Genomic DNA, 23,134 nt, shown 5'->3' on the forward strand with positions numbered 1-23,134 from the left:
ATTCAATAAGTGAGTCTCTTCGCTTACAATCCAGAGATATGCCCATCTCACTGCAACTGGAATCCCGCCTGGATGAGGAAGCCATTCCCTGTCCCATTGTTTATCAGCTCTGGGTCCTGGGAAATTCTTCCTCCTATGGAGAGAGCTGATTTGGAGCAACACAGCCCACAGGGCAAGTCAGCTCCCTCCCTCTTCCACTGACACCCTCAAAACATTGTACCTGTCTTGTCTGACCTTAGCCTTAATCTAAGCATCCACCAGTTCTCACAAGCTGCCCTCATCAAACATGGATTCCCAGCACTGACCACCACAATCAGTCTCTTCTAAACCTACCATACTTTGTCAGGGTTTTCCTTAAAACCTATTGCTAATAGATTTCAGCCCACTTTTCCTGCTATACTCAGCACCTGATAGTGGGGGCTATTGCTTCTCATGGTTAGACATAGCTTTTTTTTTTTTTTTAAGAAAAAAGAATGAAGTATAATTATTTTCTTCACACTGTGCATATAAATGGCTACTAAGCCAATAGCTGTCGATCATATTCCTTTAGGTTAGGAGTCATTTGAGGATACAGTGTGTCCTATTTATTGTTCCAACATAGTGGCTTACAAAAAATAGGTGCCTGATAAATGGTTTTGAAAAAAGTCTTATGTTTTCCCTATTAAATACCTAAACAATCATTTTTGAACCCATTTTACATGTATCATGATTAAGGTTCATCTTCTTTGTAACTTTTTCGGTTTTTTATTTTGTCATCTAGCTTATTTATGTTCAGTCACTTCAAGCTTTTAGTGCTGAACACAGATTGGGGAAGCATGCTTTTTGTGTGAATACGATTGAATAAAAGAAATACCAAGTCTTGTTTGGGGTTTTGGGGGTTTTTGTTTTGTTTTGTTTTGTTTTTCAGTCTGACACAGTGGCTTCATGCTAGATTCTGTACACCTTAATTATATTATTTTTAGCAAAGCTAATTTACATTGTTTCCAAATAAGTCATTTTGACTTCCAGAACTTTCGTCACTTCATCTGTAAAATGCTTTACCTGCTTCAAAGGGTCGATAAGGTGATCAAATATAATATATTTGAAAACAGCTTTAAAAATGCCTTAAAAATTATGTAAACCCAAGATTGAAAATTGTTTCGTTATTAATGATATCTTAAGAATCTCATTAAATGGTTGGGGCACCTGGGTGGCTTAGTCAGTTAAGCGTCCGACTTCGGCTCAGGTCATAATCTTACCTTTCGTGAGTTCAAACCCCACGTCGGGCTCTGTGCTGACAGCTCAGAGCCTGGAGCTTACTTCAGATTCTGTGTCTTCCTCTCTCTCTCTGCCCCTCCCCTGCTCGCACTCTATCTCTCTCTCTCTCAAAAATAAATAAACATAATAATAATGAAAAAAAGAATCTCATTAAATGTTGAATGGGAATAGTTCTTACCTGAAATTTTGTGATTTATTTTATGACACCTAAGGTTTGAGTGTTTGGGTTACTAAAAATTTATTTATACGTAGTTTTATGTCCCTAAGGTTAACTGACTTGGTTTGCCATTGGGAGCAGGAGTGGGGGAGGTAGTAGTTTCAGGGTTATGATCCAATTTGTGTTCTTGAAACACATCCATTGTAACTGTATTCTGTGTTGCACAGGACTTTGTTTTTTGCAGTTTGAATTGTGGGCCTGTGAAATTTTATTAACTTCTTTGAAAAAACTCTGCATCAGCATTGTATTTGTTCTGCCAAATTACCTTGACTTTTTAATTGAAAGGCAGTTTATTATAATTTTAGTATCATAAAAAGTCATAGAAATACTTAACAATTATGTAGTTTGAGCCCTCTCTGACAAGCAGGAAATTATCTTGTCTGCCTGACTTTTCGTAGATGACATTCACCCACTGGATCAGACAAACCAGTGTATAAAGATACTGTATCAGACTCTAAACTAAAAACTCAAATGAAAGTCAAATTCAAATCGGCTTCTACTTTGTGCATGTCCCAGAGCACTGGGGAGTATATGAATTCAGTCCTGACACAGCTACTTTTCCCCACTTTGATTATGAATGATCTTAATTTAACCCTTTCCTATGTAAACTATTTTGATCCTTTATGCAATAACAAGTGATTTCAGCACATCCATCCAGTGTAAAACAACCTCTTGGTCATCATTTTTATATAATAGAAGAAGCAAACCCCAAGAGTGAGAGAATTAAATGAAAATACTTGCTTTTTCTTTAATTTTTTAATGTTTATTTTATTTTTGAGAGGGAGAGAGAGCGTGAGCGGGGGAGGGGCAGAGAGAGAGGTAGACACAGAATTTGAAGCAGGCTCTAGGCTCTGAGCTGTCAGCACAGAGACTGATGCAGGGCTCGAACTTAGGAACCGTGAGATCATGACCTGAGCTGAAGTTGGATGCTTAGCCAACTGAGCCACCAGGCACCCTGAAGATACTTGGCTTTTTGATTACTGGCCTCTGAAGTTATATTACACATCTTAGCTCGTCTATCCTACATGTAATAGGAATTCTTATAAAATGAAGTGAGAATATTTGTGTCAAGGATCCTGCACAAGGGCTGAGTTACATGGCTCCCAGGTGTAGACATTAGGTCTAGGGGTCTTGCCACTCAGTGATAGCCGTTTCTGAATCAGTGAGCTAAGAAACTTACATGGGGGGGCAGGTTGGATCAGCTGCTATTTCGTTAGTTTACAATACAGTTCTTTTTTTTTTTTAATTTTTTTTTTTAATGTTTATTTTTGAGACAGAGAGAGACAGAGCATGAATGGGGGAGAGGCAGAGAGAGAGGGAGACACAGAATCGGAAGCAGGCTCCAGGCTCTGAGCCACCAGCCCAGAGCCTGATGCGGGGCTCGAACTCACAAACCGTGAGATCGTGACCTGAGCTGAAGTTGGACGCTCAACCGACTGAGCCACCCAGGCGCCCCCAGTTCTTTTGTTTTTAAATAGCTAAGATACGCACAAAGTAAATAATTCAAATTCAAATAATAGGAAAAAGGTATAAAATGAAAATGTCTACCCTCCTGTGGCCTCCAGTTTTTCTCTTTAGAGGCAACCCTGTATGTCAGTTTCTTAGGTATTTGCCCAGAGAATTCTATAAATTTACAAACAGCAGTGCATGTGTTCTTTTTAAAAAGATAACACTCTTCACCTTTTTCACTTACGCACCTTAGATATCATTAATATCAGTATAGACAGAGTTACTTCCATTTTTAATAGTTGCATAATACACCTTTGATGTTTGATACATTTTTAAACAACCAACCCCCTATCGGTGGACACTTAGCTTATTTATAATCTTTTTGTGCTACAAACAATATTGCAATGAGTGTTCTCTATAATCTTGTACCTGTATAGCTATAGAATAAATACCTAGAAGTGGAATTGTTGGGTCAAAGAGTAAGTGCATTATTTGTTTTGAAAAGCATTTTCAAATTACCATCAGAAGATGAACTATTTACAGTTCTATCAACAATGTTTAATTATAATAGAAGTCTAATATTTCCAGTGATAAAGATTTCCTCTTCCCTTTCCAGAATTCAGATACCTAGGAAACCAAAATCATAAGATTCTTAATGAACATGAAATGAAACCAAGGGAGTTGGATGATCTTGAGTTTTCAGATGGGGCCCCCTGCTTCACCAAGCTCTGCTTCTCTGAGAAATTCTGTGTGTGTGTGTGTGTGTGTGTGTGTGTGTGTGTGTGTCTCATTTTTTTTTGTACCATGCTTGATAAAAATCGATAAAACCAAACCTCTCTTTTCAAGACTTCATACTGATAGTCCTCTTTTTGTATATCCTTATCATTACATTATCATTCTTTCTTTTACAACATGCAATTGTTATATACATATTGTGGTAATTTTTCATTTTCACTTGCCTGATTACAAACTACATGTAAGGGTATATTTCAGACATAAAAATGTCAAAAGGATTATTTCCAAACGTGTTTCCTAGAAACAGCTGATTCTATTAGTAGTTTGTGAATCTTTAGAAGTAGTACTTCCTGGTTCTTAAGAGATTGATTCTTCCTGGCATTTATTTCAATATTCTCTTATTTTGAACTCTTAGACTCATCTGTGTTTGGGTCGATAGCCATCTCTGCTCTGATTACCACTGTCTGGCTGATAAATTATTATAGAGTGTTTTGTAGATAGAGTATGCTATAAAAGCTACCAATGACATTCCATCCCTACATTTCCAAATGTCCCACTAATGAGTCACATGAAAAGGGGAATGTGTTGATTTGTTTATGTGATATGTGTCTAGCAAATATATAGTGAGCATGAGGGGTTTTGTTTTTAAGAATCTTGAGGGGCGCCTGGGTGGCTCAGTTGGTTAAGCATCTGACTTTGGCTCAGGTCATGATCTCGCGGTTTGTGAGTTCGAGCCCCGCGTTGGGCTCTGCTGACGGCTCAGAGCCTGGAGCCTGTTTCAGATTCTGTGTCTCCCTCTCTCTCTGACCCTCCCTCGTTCATGCTCTGTCTCTCTCTGTCTCAAAAATAAGTAAACATTAAAAAAAATAAAAAAAAAAGAATCTTGAAAGTTACTTCATATTTTAAGTGGTATTTATTTTAACTATCAGATGCTTCCCGTTTAATTCTGTGAATAATTTGGTCACTGCTTTAGCCAGTAGTATGTTCTTTATTCACGGTGATCCTTTTGTTCTCTCTTTTCATATGTGTCTCCTAGTCAAAGAAAATCAGTATAATCACCAGCTATTTGTGTTATTAGAATGACTAAATATTTTATAATCCTGAAAGGCTAGTGTAATTAGAGGAGGAAATGGAAGTTGAGGTTCCTATACAGAAATTTTTTTTCCAGGGCATCTGGGTGGCTCAGTTGGTTAGATGTCTGACTCTTAATCTCAGCTCAGGTCACAGTCTCAAAGTCTGTAGGATCAAGCCCCACATTGGGCTCTGTGCTAACATCATGGAGCCTGCTTGGGTTCTCTCCCCCTCTCTCTGCCCCTCCCCTGTTGGCACACTCCTTCTCTCTAAATAAATAAATAAATATTTTCAAAAAAGAATTTTTCCTTAACAAATATTCAAAATATTTTCCCAGAAAAAATAAAATATTTTCCCCAAAGTTCCCCTCTACTTGCTGGATGGGATGCTGCCCAGTTATGAATCGTTTAATAAAGCCAATTAGATCTTCAGAATTCTTAAAATAAAATGTATTTTCCTGCTAACCTTAGGCTTAGAATAAATTCTACTCATTATTATCTATGGGTATGATATACTTACTAGTCCAAAAGGGATGTGTTTTATAGGATATCATTTTTACCCCATTGGTTCTTTTTTTACCTTCAAATTTAAAATAATGAACATTTGTAGCTATGAAAAAATTCCTTGGAGTGGGGTGCATTTCCCTAGACATTTTTCTAAGAATAAGAATAATGCCCTTATTCAAAGATCAAAGATTTCACTACAGAATAGGGTTAATGGGCTTTTTATTGCTAACCTGGGATCCTAACCACTATATATTATACATTTCTGGGTGAAATTTTTTTTCTATCTTCCTAAAAAGTTACATATTTTTAATTTTTTCTCTAAATTTTTATTTAAATTCTGTTAACATATAAAAAGTTATGTATTTTTTAAAAACTGTTGCATAAAATTCATTCCAAAACTGAAGACTGGTTATATTTTTAGCATTTCTCCGGGAGTTACATACTAAATATTTTTATTTTGTATTTGAAGATGATTACTAACCAGTCCTTTTAAATATGTAATTTTTAGGAACACTTAATGTTTCTTACATTTATTCTTAGATTTTAAGTTTTCTTTAAAATTATAGAATGAGTTTAGATTTCAAATTAAGTTGCTGTATTTTATGTAAACCTCTGTCTGCCAGGAGTGTGACTGAGGGCGAAGAACCCTTTTAATTATATATTATAGTGGTGAAATGATTATAGTGATGAAATCACTTCCGTGCTTTGAAGTAATCCAAACCAAAATGATAAAGCAAATCCTGATGGTCATCTGGCAACAAAACCTTCTCCTATCTACTCCACAAAACCTGAGCAAAGAGCTGACAGATATGTGATGCTTTGTCAAACTTTATCAACTACCATTGAAAAGATATGAAATTCCAGAGTTGATACTTCTGAAAGAGAATACCCAGAAGATCTATCTGATATGACTCACTGTTGCTACCATGAAACTAAAATGTTTGTGTTTTCATTTTAGTGACATTATATGCCTCCTGCATTCTCCTGGGAGTGTTCTTGAATAGCAGTATACCTATATTTTTTGAGCTTTTTGTGGAGACTGTCTACCCAGTTCCAGAAGGAATTACTTGTGGAGTTGTCACTTTTTTAAGTAATATGTTCATGGGAGTACTTTTATTTTTTCTCACATTTTATCACACAGGTAAGAAATTTGACTTTTTATTTACTATCTAAATGTATTACGAGAGAGGTTTGTGGCACTGGTGTATAGGGAATTTATGTGGAGAATTCTCACCAAAGCAAATTACTTTGACAAAGCTTTCAGGTGCCTAAAAAAAAGATCCTCCATTTTGTTTTTCTTGAAATGCATCCTAGACTAATGTAATGCACCCTCACTCCCTAGAGTTTCTGGTTTAATTAACCTGGACTGGGGCCCTGTATTTGTATTTTTAAAAAGCCACCAAGTGATTCTAATATACTGGTTCTTGTTGAGAACCACTGGTATATTGCTTTTTAAAAGATACTTAGAATCTACTGTCTTAACATAAGGTACAAGTTAAAGTCAGAGGTAGATTTGTAGTGTCAATCCTTAGAGATGAATGAGAGGTCACCCAAGGAGTGGGTAGAATATAAGGAACAGCACTCTCCAGTGAAACTTTTTAGGAGGCTGGCAGTGTTCTTTACTGTCCAGTACAGTACCACTAGCCACACTCAGCTAGTGCAAGTAAGGGATTGGACTTTTTACCATTTTCTTTTAATTAATGTAAGTTGAAATTTAAATAGCTACACATAGCTAGTGGCTAGTGAATTGGTCAGCACAGGTATAGAGTGAAAAGAAGGTTGAAGTGAGAACCCAGGGGGTACGCCTTTGAAGAAAAGGGAGGCCGTTACAAGAGAGGAAGGGATGGGGTCCTGAACTCAAGTGGAGGAGTTAGACTTGGACAAAAGGAGTTAGGAGAGGAAGCAGTGCGGGCGGCCACAGAGGCAGACACGCTTCCCAGGGCGATTGTTGAAGGAGCTCCTTCTTGATGGCACCAGCTTCTGCTTAGAAGCCAGTTGTCTGTCAAGAGCTGGTGGGAAGATAGTGGAGACAGGGCTTAAGGAGAGAATGGAACATTAAAATAACCTTGGAGGGATGGGAGGAGACACTGCAGGGACAGCTGGAAAGATTGCTGGGCACACTGAAGGCAGGCCACCTGAGGTTGGGATCCATGGGTTTGTAGTGACTCCGTTTTGCACAGCTGTTTGGTTTTCTCTGTTACTCATTCTTCTCTGTCCAAAATCTGTCTTGCTGTTTTGAAACATTTGAGCATAATTATCTAGTATTTTTTTCTTGCATGTTAAGGGTTTATACTTGTGATTCTTGAATGTAAATTTTTATTAATTTCTACTAGGCTTGTATCCTATTTTATTTCCTCATCATAAGCAATCTGTTATTACTACCTTTTTTTCCTCATTGCTTTTCTCTTAACTGCTCATCAAATACCAGTAAATTTGCATAATTTGTACATGGAAGAATCTAATTTTAAGATTCAAATGTAACACATGCTCTAAAGTGTGACAATCCAAGAGGCCTAATATTTTATAGGAAACTTCCTGACAGTCTTATAATTGAAATAATAGCCACAATAACCACCTTGACTGGAAAATACATTTTTGAAACTTTCAAAGCTGATGAAACAGAATCTGGCCTGGGTTTTAGACAACTTTTAACATAGCATTTTCACCTAACGGCAAAAAGCATCCAAATGATATGTTAATTTCTTAATATATATGATTAACAACAAACTAGATCATTTCCACCAATCAGTAATGCAGGCGAAGTAGGTTTTTACTTTCCTAGACTTGATGTGAGGTCAGTTTCTCTTATGAAGGAGAGAGAGATTGATGAAGCCAGACTCCTGTTGACAGTCCTCTTGAAAACATGTGTTTCCATTAGGGAAAATGCCATCAGGAGGTGTTAGAATAAGGTCTTTCCCTCCAATGTGTTTTCTAAACAGAACAAACAATTCCAAATAGAATAAACAATTATTACACATCAGCTTTAATCCACTTCAGTTTGTCACAGTTGAAGTTAAGAGGCTTAATGCCTCTCTTTTTGCATGGTAAAGTATGAGAGATGGCTATGTTGCCCCCTCAGGTGTAGAAACAATTTTCCAGCCCACGGACACAGCTCTGCTAAGTGGTCCCTGCAGCCTGGTAGAGCGTGTTTTTTTCTGTCTGCTGGGAATAAGTTTTGTCCTCCCAGTATATAAAAACGACAACAGTAGAAGCCCGATAATGTTATCCTCCAAGAAACCTCTTGCATGTGGTCTCTAAAACATAACACATGTTTATTCATCAGTTTAAGGCAGAGACTAACTACCCTTACACTGACTATGGAAGAGCCCAGTGTACCCCTGACCATCTTGCTTGGCCAGTAGAGAGTCTGTGTCACTCTGCTGGTCCAGCTGCAGCTTTCAACTTGTTCAACAGAGACTGGAGTCTGGCGCAAGGGTGCTAGAACTGACATCAGTTGGCGTTCACCCCCCATTTTGCAGATTCCTAGTGACCAGGTACAAGCAGATGTTTTTGTTTCTTTGGCATAGGTGGCAGAAGAAACACTTAGCAACGTTTCTGCTAATTCCTGTCTCACTGATGTGATCAAGGATTTATCCAGCTGGGGAAAAAAACTTCCCTCTTTTTGCTTGGTTTCTGGTCACATGTTTGTATACATCTCTTGTGTGGGTGTTAAAGGTTTCTGCCTAATCTCCATGATTATTATGAAAAATGAAACTTTAATAATTAATTTTAGTCCGGCAAGATGATTTTCAGGAAAAAAGAAAATCTCAGTTCATTTTGACATTTTAGAGAGTTAATGAGAAGGTATGTGTGAAAGAGCCCTAGGCCAGGGCATTACTGGCACTCACCAAATGTTTGTTTTGTTTCCTTCTAGATAATTTGCTGTTTGCTGGTAATAATTTAAATATCTAGGCTTCTTTTTTTTTTTTTTTTTTTTTAAGTTTATTTATTTTGAGAGAGAGAGACAGAGTGAGCAGGTTGGGGGCAAGAAAGAGAGAGAGAGAGACTGAGCCATTCAGGCACCCCTAGGCTTCTGTTTTCTAGGGGTGCCTGGATGGCGCAGTCGGTTAAGCGTCTGACTTGGTTTTGGCTCAGGTCACGATCTCATGGTCCATGAGTTTCAGTCCCGTGTTGGGCTCTGTGCTAATAGCGCACTGCTTGGGATTCTGTTTCCCTCTCTCTCTCTGCCCCTCCCTGCTCACTCTCTCTCCCTCTCTCAAAAATAAACATTAAAAAAAAATGCTTTTTACATGTTTATTTGTTAGTGTGTGTAATAAATGCATACAAATATGCCCACATCTCTCTAAGGCTAAGGTTACTAGAACCATGAAGACCTTGTTGAGGCTCTTTCATATATGACTAGTTGATCTCGCCCAGAAGTCCTGTAGCGGGAGTTCACATGCCTCACAACTGAGGTTTGAGGATACATACATTACAAGTCTGAAGATTCTGCAAAGTTATCTCCTAAAAATAACTTTCAGTTCCCCAGCCAGTACCCCAAACATTTCATAGGATGAATGGAAGTCCCTTCCATTACAGCCAGCATTCAAATGCCATAATTCAGTCACGTTAAAACTTGAAAAACTCACCCAGAAGTTAGTTACATGTCAGGACTCAATTCTGTCAGTTATGTGATTGGAAGGCCTGTATTTTAATCATCATGAAGATCTCTGGTTTCGTAGGTCACTCCTTGAAGAAGTACTAAACTTTCTGACTAGCATTTTATTTCCCCACAACGTGCTACTTAGTGGGTGGCTGTGTCAGATATAATTTTTCAGGGCTATACAGACTAGCCACAAAATGACCACATTAGAATGGCTTGCCAAGCAAGAAAGGCTCCACTGGTGATTTGCTTGCAGATCATGGCCATTGCCATCATTGACGATGGATGTCATACCAGTTTCTATGCCAGTGGCACTGGCTTCTTTGGAGCCCTGGGCCACAGGGTCTCCCATGTCCTGTTTTTATTCTATTTGGGGTACCTGGAACAGTGTCAGAAGTTTCTTAGAGTTTTTCTGTCTTGGGGTTTTCAAGGTCACTTTCAAAAAAAAAGAAAAGAAAAAAAAGAAGCCAAAAACTGTTACTTGCTCCCTAATATAAGCATATTTATAAAACTGAGTTGCTTCGTATAATGTTTGCTTTGAGAATCTCAGTGAGTTATTTCAGACAGTGCAATGAAGCTTTATTCTAATAACTTCAATTTGACAAAATCAGTCTGAGGGTGCTCTTAGGTTCTTTATATGCTTTGAAATATATTCTCATGTTCTACTTGATAGTTTGTAGCTTGTTCTGAAGTTTGTATTGTTTTGCTATTTTGTTGTTGTTGTTGTTGTTCTAGAAGCTTTGCAGCAGGTTTTGGCTAAATGAACTAAAGGTTTTTACCTCTGGCCTTTCATTTTTGAAGTAGCTGACCACATGAATCTGAGGCTGCATTGAGGCTCAAAAGATTCAGGAGCCTGGCTGAGGGGGAGGCATTGACTGCTAGTTACCAGAATAGGTTCACCAGATATGGACTAGTCAGGAGTAATTTTATATGTAGGGAGTAATCATACAACATTATGGTTAGATCATTGGATACTTAGTGTGGAGTGAAGACAGCAGGGCATTATACCATGAGATCATGATGTCAGCTGGCTCTTCTTGAGGGTGAATAGAGGCAATTTTGTTAAATCATCATAATTCTGGTTAAATTCCCAAAGAAAGTAGAAGGTTGGTTCCAGAGGGTGGTATCTGGGAACAGACAAGTACTCAAAGGTGATAGAAAACAAAAGCATAACATCATTAAAGGGAAAGATGAGATGAAGAGTATAAGAGTGCTTCTAGAAGAAAAAAGTAAGAGGATGAGCGAAATCCTAATTAGATAATCCCAGAAGAACATCACCATTTGGTGCAGAGCCCACTTCACTGAGTAAAACATAGCATAGCACCTGTCTAAACTGTAAAACTGGCAGACAGTACTCAGGATGCAGTATATATAATAAATGATAGAGAACCAGCAAAAATAGAGAGAGAGGCAAACTGTGTAGAATAGATTCGTACTTTCTCTAGTGAAAGACCGAAAGAAGGAATATTAGAAAGCTGTGTTCCTTTTAAAAAGGTGTCAAGTTTAAGAACGTTTCAATGAATCAGGATTCTCTTGGTTCAATTATGTCATATGACACCAGGCTCAGAAAGGACAGCAGGTGACTTTGCTACTCGAAGGTCATGTTAAACTTTTAAGCAAGCCATTTCCTGCTTATTAGAGCACCTAAGCTGTGGTTCATGTGAACGGTTTTCAGTGGGAAAATATATAGATGCATACCTTTTTGCTTTCTGAAATGGCAAATAATTTCAAAGAACACTTGTAGTTGGTTGAGCCAAGTGAACTTAACTAAAAGGTGGACTTAACTTTTCAGAGGAAGGCACAGTAGTGAAAACCAACTAAACCATAACACTAAACAGCAGTTATGAGGCATTTTTATAGATTTCATCTGAACCCAGGGCGAAGGAATAATTTACAACTCTGATGAAATAAAAGGTCTGCTTTCGCAATATTCGATAAATTTCTAGGTTTGAGGAGAGCAAGGACAAGTTGGTTGCTGCTACATGTGTGTTACTCTAGCTCCCCATAAAATACAGTCTCTTAAGATTTAGAAAATGTCATTGTTGTAGACTACTTTGTCAAGTACCATACTTTTTTTTAGCTGTTGCTTAAAAGTCAGAATGTTCACTTTAAAATTTTTTTTTTTTAATGTTTATTTTTGAGAGACAGAGACAGACAGCATGAGCGGGAGAGGGGCAGAGAGAGAGAGAGGGAGACCCAGAATATGAAGCAGGCTCCAGGCTCTGAGCTCAAACTCACAAGCCATAAGGTCATGACCTGAGCAGAAGTTGGAACCGACTGAGCCACCCAGGCATCCCCAGAATGTTCACTTTTAATATAAATAGTATGCTGTTCTATTTTACTGCTTTTTCTCTTATTTTTTTTAACTGCTTCTTTTTGCCTGTTAAAATTATCATCAGAAATCCAGAAGCTACATGGTTAATATAAAAGCTGAAAATGCTGGTGTGTCATTTCAGGGGATATTGGAATAAAGACAAGATTCCAGGGGTCACAGCCTTCCTGGGTGTTTAGATTATACTCAATCCAAGTAAAGCACAGAAACAGCTTTGCATAGAAATACCATTGAAATATATGTCTTTGTTGTATGCTATAGAATAGCATGTCTGACTTTTAAAATGTAAAAATTGAGAGGTGGGGAGCCTGCTTTTGTAAGCATATTACAGAAAAAAAAGTATTTCAGCACCTTTTCTTACCACTTGGTTTTCTGATTTCCATTCCTGAGCATAAATTGCTCTTTTAGCCATATGAATTATGGATTGATTGAAAGCAGCAGTGTAGAAATCTTTAGGATGATTTTTGAAAATTAAGGCAGTATTAGTATTCTGTAGAAGTACAAAAGGAAAATATAAACCTATAGCAGTGCCCAAAGGAAAAAATGTACCAGGGAGCTTTTTCCCTTCATTTGTTGTTGTTGTTGTTGTTGTTGTTGTTGTTGTTGTTGTTGTTTTCATTGAAATTGCTAAAGAGATATTAAACTAGGGAAGTTATCCCCACCACCACCAACCCAACCTCTTCATGCCAGGGAGCCGCTCACTTGTGCTCCCAGAGCCTCAGGATTGCCTGCCAAGGAGGGTTGGGTAGAAGGAAGCCAAATGGATGCACAGCTCAAGGGCCACGGGAGCTGGAGGAGGCAGCCACGGGCAGCCACAGCGAGTGGGTGTGTCTTGTTAGCACAAGGCTGGGACTGGCCTGTAGGCAAGCCCTGAATTCACGAGTGAGCATTTTTGAAGAAGGATGTTCTTGATACCATTAAAGCAAGTAATGGCAGAATCACCTGTTCAGAGGATTCCTGTAGGTTTTCAGATAATGGGCATCATTTATGCTGGTAGGGGGGAGAAAAGAACAGAAAGAAACAAACCAAAATATTCATAGTAGTTTTTCTGAGGGTAGAATTAGGATTAATTTGTTAGATTTTACTTTATTTTTTTCATATATTTTCTAACCTGTTTTACAATCATTACTACTTGCTGAGAACTAGATTTTTCTGTCCAAGGAAATCTAAAAAACTTATCTCAAAATTCAGGTCATTTTCTTATCTTTAACCCATCAGATATTTCTAAACAGAGATGAGAGTGATAGTGATAGCATTAAAAAATAGCAAACGAACATTTAAAGGTGATTATTTTTTCTTTGAAGAAATGGATTTTTTTTTTTTTTGCCACCAAGGTCAAGGTGAGTTAAACTGATGAAAAGTTATTAATAATATTGATTTAAAATGTTCCACATGAAAGCGGTATAATACATCATATGTATCACCCAGACTCCAGATCGCCGTTTATTGAACACCGGTTTCCAGGCCTTCCATGATGCATTTAGTGTAAGTGCTTTGGAATAATGCACAGCGATTGCTCCCGGCATACAGGTGCCGTTCTGCTGGTGACGTGTGAATGCTTACAACTGTGTGTTTTTGTCTTACAGAGTTGTCTTGGTTCAACTGGTGCCTTCCCGGGTCGTGTTTGCTCAGTCTCCTCCTCATTCTGTGCTTCAGGGAATCCTATGACAGACTCTATCTTGATGTGGTTGTCTCAGTTTAATAGCACAGACTTGAAGGAGTTTGAAAAGGGACTGCAAATCATACGGCATACTGCACATTTGCTTGGAGTTGCACACCTAACAGGAAAAAAAAAAAAAAGGAGAAGAGAGAAGCTTCACTCAGAGGTTTTGTCAGGTTACAGATGATCATATTCATTTCATGACTACTAGGTAACAATAATGTGGGACTTGAGTGATAATAGGGGGCTTAAAGACTCTAAATGGCATACCCGTGCCTGGTTCTGGGGTTGGAAGTGTGGATATCTTACACATAAAGCACTACCTAAATAATGCCCTCTATGTTCTGTGCCAGTGCTAAACTACTGATTGATTAATTGTAATTATGGGAAGAAATAAAGGGTATCTATCACATACCTTACCGAAGTCACATATCAGAATAGGAAGAAATGCCACTAACTTCTAAAGAAGTTTAAACCCTATATCAGATTTTAATTATAAAATAGCCAACAGGTATATCAATGATAAAATTTAGCCACGTGTACACTACGTTTTTTCTAATAAAGCCATTTCTTATATGACTCCTTATTTTTAATTAGGTCGGAAACCTTTGGCCATCTTTATTATGGTGAACAAGTGCTTCCCAGTGACTTCCGAGCACATATTTGTGTCTCGATCTCAACTTATCCTTGTTTCTGTGAAATACAGTTTCATCTACTAGGCTCTGAAATAATTATATTAAAGGTGACTAAATGTTTAATATAGTCGCATTAAGTATTGTATGAAAAATGTAATTCCGTTCTGATTTAGCACTTTGTTAAAAGTGAAATGACAAATCACATAGAACATTCTGTGTCTTCAGCCTATATATATGCATATGTACATGGTGGCGTGGGATGTAAAGTCCAGCACCAGCTATTATTTCCTAGGGTTGCATTTTACTAAATGGCCCTTGTTTGAAAATAACAATTTATAACCTTGAAATCTTCAAATCTGTTGAGTTATATCTGAATTACATTCTTGTGTTTCAATTCAGGTTGTTTCAATTCAGTTCTATATGGAGTCAGTACATTTGAGAGAACGATATTTTGCCAGTACCTGTTTTCTTTGTATGGAAGATAGCTTTTAAAAAAATGACAGTTACTCATTGGACAGCTCTCAGACATATATTTCACTGTGACGTAAAATATGCTCCGGTGGGATTATGCTGTTACCACTGTTCACATTTACATAATTCCCCTTACCCAAGGAAACCAAACGTTTCTCAAAAAGACAAAAACAGTACTTTCTTTGCCTTCATTATTCTCAGCTTCCTTCCCCCCCTCTTTTTCTCTTCAGTTGAAATTTACATCTTCCTTGTCAGCTAAATTTTATTTTATTTGTCTTTTTCTGGACAAAGCACAAGCCAGCTCCTTCCATTAGCCATGGGGACAAAATGCAGTTAGAGAGAGCTAGTCAGCCCTCAGTTCTGCTCCTCTCTACACATGTGCACACACCGTCACACACAGTCCCAAATGCCCCTCCTCTCCCCTCTTGGTAATTTGAAGGCTGTGTGTTAACTCACCTCAATCTCAGAGGAGGACCTAAGCTTTCTTCTAAGATCCTAAATTGTGCTCCTTGAAAAGTAAGAAAACCCTCCCCTTCAGCATCTGTCTTCAGTCACCTTTAAATCAGCCCCTTTATAACCATCCTGCTAACTTAGCATCAAGAATGGAAGGAACTAAGGAACTTGCCAAAGAGAAGAAAACCTGTGAAGGCTGGGCTTACTTCCAATTAACCCTGTCATTCTTAAATAAAAAGAAAGCAGATTTCTTGAAGATGATTGAAAGCCAGCCACTAGAGATAGGAGTAGTCCGTGAGCCAGTGCTAAAATCACCACCACCCCTTCCTGTATAGACAGAAGACAGAAAGGAGAGGGAAGAACTATGAAGTGTTTGGTTGTAGTCAGAACCACTGACTACAACCACTGTTTGAGGACTGCTCTATGAAATTTTGCTATAATTAAGACATGATACAAAATATTTTAATTATAGCTAATTCTACTTCTAATACAAAGTAAAGAAAAATATTAAAAATATTACCTAAATGACTATTTAGTTGAAAGACATCCCAAGTGAGTAGTGATCAAAAATTCCTACATTGTACCAGACACCAGCCATTGTCTTAGCGTACGTGAGGTGAGATGGTCCTTCCAGCTCATTCATATCTGGCAGATGCTTGTTCTGATCACAAACTGCCATGTTTTAAGTGATCAAAATTTCATATACCAAACCTGATATAACCAAAGGGCTTTGGAGGGTGGGGAAAGAAGATTACACGGTATTTCCTGAATGCTTCAAGTCATATTTTTTTTTTCACTTTGTGTGATTATTTCTAGCATGCATAAAAATAGACCAGCTGTTGTCTCTGTACTTTCTAAACAAATACTGCAGATTTGTAATGATATTTTATAATGAAAGAAGTCTTAACACTCCACTAAGCCAAGCCCTCATTTTAGAATTTATAGAAACCATCCCAGAAAGGTCAAGGGTCTTGCCGAAGGTCACAATTCTAGATAGTGACAAAAGTAGAATCAACTAAAACCCACACTGTCTGACTCCCAAAGCAATGTTTTCCCTACCTCACAAAACATCAGCTTAATTTGGACTTTTTGGGGGTGTTCATGAGCAACCCTTCATGTTCATACACAGTGGGACTTAAGAGCAAATCATCGTTATGGAGTGTGGAAAGTACAGGGGTCCAATTGAGGTGACTGTTTTTTAAGTAAGATCATTCTGTTTTCTTCACCCTGTTGGTGCTCTAAGTCTTAGCTTGCAGGAACATAATATAAAAAGATTCTGATGAATAATTCAATCCTCATAAACCAAGTCAACAGCATTAATTGGTAAGGACATGTTATAGTGTAAGTTCCCTGTGGCTTATCAATGAATACTTCACAGTTTATGGGAAGAAACATTTTTTAATATGGTCCATGGTCGAGGCATAGGAGCAAGATAATTACACACACAAATGCATTTCACTGGAGGATGGAGCTAATAAAATAACAAGAGGGAATCGAGTACAAGTATAATTTTGTATATTTAAGCATATATGGCTTAAGGGCCAAGCTTTATCATAGATCATATATTTATGCTTAATTATTGAGAATGTTTACAGCTTGTTTTTATGAAGCCCTTCTAATGAGGGATTCAAGCTAAGAGATTTTAAATCGAAGAGATTAAATTCCCATCTACTTTAAATTAGGTTTTTTTACTATTATTTTTACTAGAATCTAGGCATTCGTCTTGCTGCTTGCATAAGTAGAAGCTGCATTTCAAACTCAAGATCAAATACAAATGCACAGTAAATTTACTTTAAATTAATGTTAAAAATCACATTAATTCCACACTTGTGCCTGAGATAATAAGTACAGGAATTACTATGATTATACCATCTTATGTAATAAGTGCAAAAGCTGTGATAAGAAGAAAGTGCCATATTAAAAAAGAAACATACAAAAAACTATGAGGGTATTTGACTAGATGTGTTTTGTAGTTAGCGGAACAATAGAAATCCACTTTAATTTGGAATTATACAGAAAGGGACAAATTAAAGTTTATTTCCATACTATCAAACAGTTCGTCAGTCTGTTAGGAAAATATAAGCAATGCTCCAGAGGCAGGTGGTGTTGGACCACCCTAGAAGAACAAAAGCTGACCGGGAGATTTTGGGGTGTTCTTTTAACAGCATCCTTTGGGTACTTTGTGCTCAATGGAGGTAGTTGTGTGCTCAGTAAGCAGACACCTTTGCTACCCTGAGCAGGCATGTCCTTTCAGGTGTCTGAGACTCTCCTAGGTGTCTGCTTCCTCAAACTGACTTCCTGGCACAGGCTTCCCCCTGAACCCCACCCTAAGCTCTGAGGCAAAAGCGTGGTCTCATTCTTGAATACTTCTAAGGCCACACAGCTGGGCTTCCCTTTCCTGAGCAGGACGCTAGCGTGACTAAATCCAGAAAGATTTAACAGTTCTCCCACAGCAAGTCTGATAAGTTAGAATATTCCCTGAAATGGGAATGACAAAGGTCTCTAACAAGCTTTTCTAGTCATTATTTGCTGCATTTTAGAATATGGGCTGATTAAACTGCCTTCTGTAGTCTTTCTGTTGTGCCTTGGAACCTGGAAGACCTCTATTATAATAGCTTTCCATCTCAACCCACGCTCAGAAAGTGAGAGCAAAAGGTTACCCCACCCTAGCTGTTCTTTCATTCAACAAGGGAGAATTACCTTAAAAAAAAAAAAAAAAAAAAAAAAAAAAAAAAAAAAAAACTAAAACAAACAAACAAAAAAAAGCAAATACAAAAGGAAAGCATGGAATTCATTTTAGCTTGATAAAATGAGAGAAACACAACAAACCATTTTAGCTCTAACCCCACATCACAGTGCTCTCAGGGTTCCCTCCTGGCTCTTCTAGTCTGCAAGGGAGGCTTCTACAGTCATGACCAGAATGTCAAGAATGACTTGGAGACACTTTTAATTTACCTAAATGGTAAAAAGTGAAATGTCTGCTTAGTACAACTTAATTTAGACTTTTTCTAATTCAGATTGATTTTCTTCTCATTAACCCAAGATGAATCATGGAATCAAGGAGATGATCTAATCCAACTACCTCATTTTACAGATTAACAGAGAACCTTTTAGGTTCAATGACACAGGCAAGTTTTAGCAGGTAAACTGAGTCCTAGACCAGCATTCTTTCCATAAGCGATCAATGTGGTAACCAGAAACAATTTTTTTAAGTAAAATTTCTTCCATTTCTTTTAATTTTTTGAAAATTAAACACGAAGTGCATGAATGTTTATCCATTATAAAATACCCAGTACAGAAATACAGAGTGAAGTCTACCTCCATACAAACGTGCTGACTCCATTCCCCTTTTCCAAAGTATTCCTTATGAATCCTTTCAGAAATTTTTCTATGCATTTGCATACATATGTATAGATACTTAGAGGGAACTTAAAATCAAGTCGTCTAGGGAACTGTTTCTTAGATCATGTTGGCTTTAACTTTCTTGGGCAGAAGCAGGAGTTTCTGAGATCCTTATTTCTCTCCCAGATGAGTCTCTATCAAATGTAGGAGTGGTTAGTAGAGACATTTCACAGACCTGGTTGTGTACCATCAAGCTCTATCACATCCTGAAGCGTAAAGATGAATTCCAACATGCGATATTCTGTTTTCTCTTATTGGAAATAGAGTTTCTGTTTTTATGTCACCAACTAAGGCCCATGTACTGTGAGAGAAGAAAGTGAATGACCCACACCAAAACCCAAATAGATTTTCTTGACAGGGCTTCCTCATCTCAGCAGAGGCACAAATACTGTAGAAGGTGGAGTCAAGAGAATAAACTATGTGATTCCATTTTTTTAAACAATGGCTAGTGAAGATTCTGGTAATCCTTACTATTTTCCTGGCCACCTTCCTTAGCTATCCTATCTTTCAAGCTAGCTACCCATAAAACTGATTAATTGTAGTAGGACAAGAGCATAGTTTGGCTTGGTCACCTCCTGTTCTTTTCCTGCCCGTCTTCCCATCCAGCTTTCCCTTTTCTGGTTGTATCTTCTTACGTATTCCTGACTATGCTTGAAAGAAAGCTGTGTGAAACCCAGATATTCTGAGTTGCCAGCTTTAGAGAGGAGACCTGGCCAGTTTCTTCATGTACTAGACTGGAGAGACCCAGGAGCCCCCGTATCCCAGGCCTGGTGTCTTCAGCTATTTGACCTGGAGCAAGTCACTTCATTTCTTATTTACCACATCTCTGAAGTGAAGGAGTGAACAAGGATGTTCCCTGAGGTCTCTTCCAGTTCAAAAAACTCAGGTCCATTCTTACTTAAGTAGTAGGAAATGATTAAGCACATGCAGTCTCTAAAACTGCAGAGCTTTCCAGCACCTTCATGTTTCCCTGTGTGCGGTGGCCCTCCTACTGTGAACACATGGACGATTCCACTGCACATTTGACAAGAAGAAATGGCTTTTTCATTGTCTGTGGTAGGAGACAAGCTACCAGACAAGCTAAACAGACAAGGTACTGTTTATTTCCCCAAAGGACTTCATATATGAAATGCAGGGTGTATTAAATTTATCAAACCCAATAAGAGAAAATCTGCCATTTGATGTTGAGATAGCATTCTGGGAGCCAGGTCAGAGTACTGCATTTGTTCCCTGGAGTCAGGCCAAACCAGGAAACCCATCCCTTGGCTTGCTTTGATTCATCGTGAGTCAGTAATGGATTTGCACCTGTAGAAATCAAACTGTCAGATCAGATGTGAAAGCCCATCCTCAAACTTGTATTTCGAGAGTCATGGCCCCAAAAGAATTGCAAGTTGCTTTCCATGTCATCTCTACGTAGCCACATTCTGTCAGTAGAGCGCTGTGCAGATATTTTACTGAATGAGAGCAGGGGCGTAGCATGCCAACATCTGACCTGTGTGCAGGTGTTAGTAAATAAGGATTCACTGAGATTCTAATGTGAGCACAGCTGTCAGAGAGAGAAATGAACCAAAAAAAGAGATGAGGCTGGGAGTCTGGAGGCCTGGATCTCAGCCTCTGTCTCCAGGGCAGCTGCTGGGCACCCTTGGGCAAATCACCTGTTCTCTGTGAACTTCAGCTCCACACCCCTACATTAAGAGGGTTAGAGTAGATGTTTCTTTTGGCCGAAAAGTTTTATACACCTATTGGTCACACACCACAGAAAGTAGAAAACAACATGAATGCAATACCTATCCATCAGTACTTCCAATTACACATTATCGTTTCAAATAAATGAGGAACTATTATAAGGCAGTGATGTGTCATAGGTGTCAGGCAATGAGAGAAGCTCTCAGGCTGTCAACATACCTGTGTATTCCTTCATTCATCCTTTTATTCATTCTGTGTACAGAGTAATTCCATGTGTGAAATGTGTGCCTGTGAAAGAGAATCAGAAAAACCAAAAGATGTTTCTACCCTTCAGGACCTTTTAGATATGTTTTTAAAAACAAAAACAAATGCTCTTCCGAGCTAACAATTAAAAGAAATAATGACAGTTTCCCAAATCCTGAATTATGCCCAGCAGGAACCTAAATATCTTTCTCATACCATCGTTAACCACAACTGATTTCAAGGAAAAGATATTTTGTTCTATTGAAATTTTCATCGTAGACAGAGCCTATATCCGTGTGGGAGCATAGAATCAATTCTGGCATGAGGACTCCCAAACCTTAGCATCATTACAAGGCTGTGGGGTTACTAGTCCTTCAGGAAGTTGGGAAGGTTGTTGGCACCTGCACCTTCCTCCGAAGACAAATCGAACAACTGCGTGCACACTAAGATACACCTGTTCACAAGGCCTTGCGAGTCTCCTTTGAATTTTAACAACAAAGACTAAACACCAAAGAAGGATTTGTAATGAGAGAGCTTGGGATTTCGGCCTGGCAGCTAGATAAAGGGCTATTCTGGGGACTAGAGACTTTGTGGGAGCCCTTCAGGTCTCTCCACCTGCGAGTGAACCCAAGCACACTTGATGCATCGCTAGCAAAGTCCTGGTCCCCAAAGCCTTCGCAGAAATCCAAAGATGCTAAAAAGGTCAGGGTTTAGTTCTGTAGATGATTTTATTTATTGCAAATGTCCCCAGTGTCAAATGTATCTCTTTCTCCACCAGGAATATATCATTTTGGAGGCTTGTGAAAATTAAACTTCAGGAAAATTCTGCTTCCCTCCCACTAAACTGCATCCACGTGTCCCAAACAAAATTGCTTTCTTGACCTACACACACAGCTACCTATTTCTGTTTAGGTCTGTGACTCAGAGAAAGTGACCGGAAGAAGTCATGAGAGGTGATGGCTCCCATTTCACCTGCCATAGGCAGGACAGGGTCAGCCCAGTGGAATTCAGCTAAGATCGAAGGGGTGTGTTGGGGTGGTCTCTTTCTTCTTAGTTCTTTCCTGAACTCACTCATTCACATTGTATTGCTCTTCCCAGTGAGTAAGTTATTGCTGAGAAATCGTTTTAGTAAGTGACGTAGATGTCTCCAATGGGGTGGTCCCTCTCCTCCATAATCCTCCTGCTCTTTCAGCTCATGCCCTAGAATCCTTGCTCCATGTCCCAAGGAAATGCATTACCCTTTTTCTTTTCAGAGAAAAAACATCGATTGATGTCTTAGCCCTGCCACCTCACCCTCTTTTATCTAAGAATAGAGAAGCCTTTCCATATTTGTTGTCTTTTTCCCTGAAGCTTAGTATAGACCCCCAGGCAGGACAACTCCATGCTACCTTCTGTCGCCTGTAATTGTCCTTCCCCCGAACTGGGGGAAAGGTTATTCTAATGAACCAGCTGCTGAGTCTTTTCCTATTTGGTCTTTTATCAATATTGCTCTACCAGTAAATTCTTTGTTAGCTAGGTCCTGGAATTTATTTCATGTTTTTTTTTTTTAACTTTAATTTTTTTCCTACAAAATTGCTTCTTTTATCTTAGAGCCGACTATGATCTTTCTCTTCTGCGTACTTTATAATACAATTTGAACATAATGGAACATTCTAAAATAGTCAGGCAGGGATTTCATCATAGCCAATATTAAATGCCAGGAGAGGCAGGTCATATTAAAAGAGAAAAAAGAAAAAAGATCTAGGATGGAGGAGGCTGGGTCTCATCATTCAACTGGTATATTTTGGGCTCCTGCAGCATGCTGAGCCCTGGGCTAGGCACTGAGGATGCAGAAACAAGTAAGATATTGTGCTGGGCCTCACATTCATTTTCTGATGAGTCCATTCATAAAAACTGTGTAATTCAAAGCTAGCAAGCCCCCCCCGCCCCCCCCCCCCCCCGCCCTGCCCCGCAAAAGGCTGCTGGAAGGTTTGTAGCTTTTTTTTTTTTTTTTACTTTATTTATTTTGAGGCTGTGAGAGCACGAGCAGAGGAAGGACAGAGAGAGAGGGAGAGAGAGAATCCCAAGCAGGCTCCAGGTGGAGCGCAGAGCCCGATGCAGGGCTTGAACTCATGATCAGTGAGATCATAACCTGAGCCGAACACAAGACTGAGCCACACAGGCGCCCCCTGTGGCTTATTTCTACAATTATCTGTGGGATCTTTCTATTTGGAAGAACGTGTTCTAAATCCTGTTTTCTTGGGCCATTAAAAATCCAGGCATATCCCTAATCAATGTATGGCTATGTAACCTTCTTAGTATAAAATACTCCGGGACAGCTTTTGAAGGGAAAGGCAGAGAAATCTGTTTTGATGACTTGAAAAGGGAGGAAAGGTTTTAGGGAACGCTTCCAAAGATTTCCGATCTGTTAGTGC

General features: G+C 38.6%; 1 protein-coding gene across 1 annotated transcript in view; it reads left to right on the top strand.

Moving 5' to 3' along the window:
• Positions 1–22,656, top strand: part of SLC49A4 (solute carrier family 49 member 4) — an 85,914-nt gene extending 63,258 nt beyond the window's left edge. Inside the window, exons 8-9 of the mRNA XM_042903729.1 lie at positions 6,194–6,376; positions 13,757–22,656. Coding sequence (XP_042759663.1) covers positions 6,194–6,376; positions 13,757–13,872 — 299 coding nt within the window. The 3' untranslated portion in view covers positions 13,873–22,656. The remainder of the gene's footprint in view (positions 1–6,193; positions 6,377–13,756) is intronic.
• Positions 22,657–23,134: the final 478 nt, after the last annotated feature.

The sequence above is a fragment of the Panthera leo genome, chromosome C2 (genome assembly GCF_018350215.1).
Source record: "Panthera leo isolate Ple1 chromosome C2, P.leo_Ple1_pat1.1, whole genome shotgun sequence".
Classification (NCBI taxonomy): Eukaryota; Metazoa; Chordata; class Mammalia; order Carnivora; family Felidae; genus Panthera; species Panthera leo.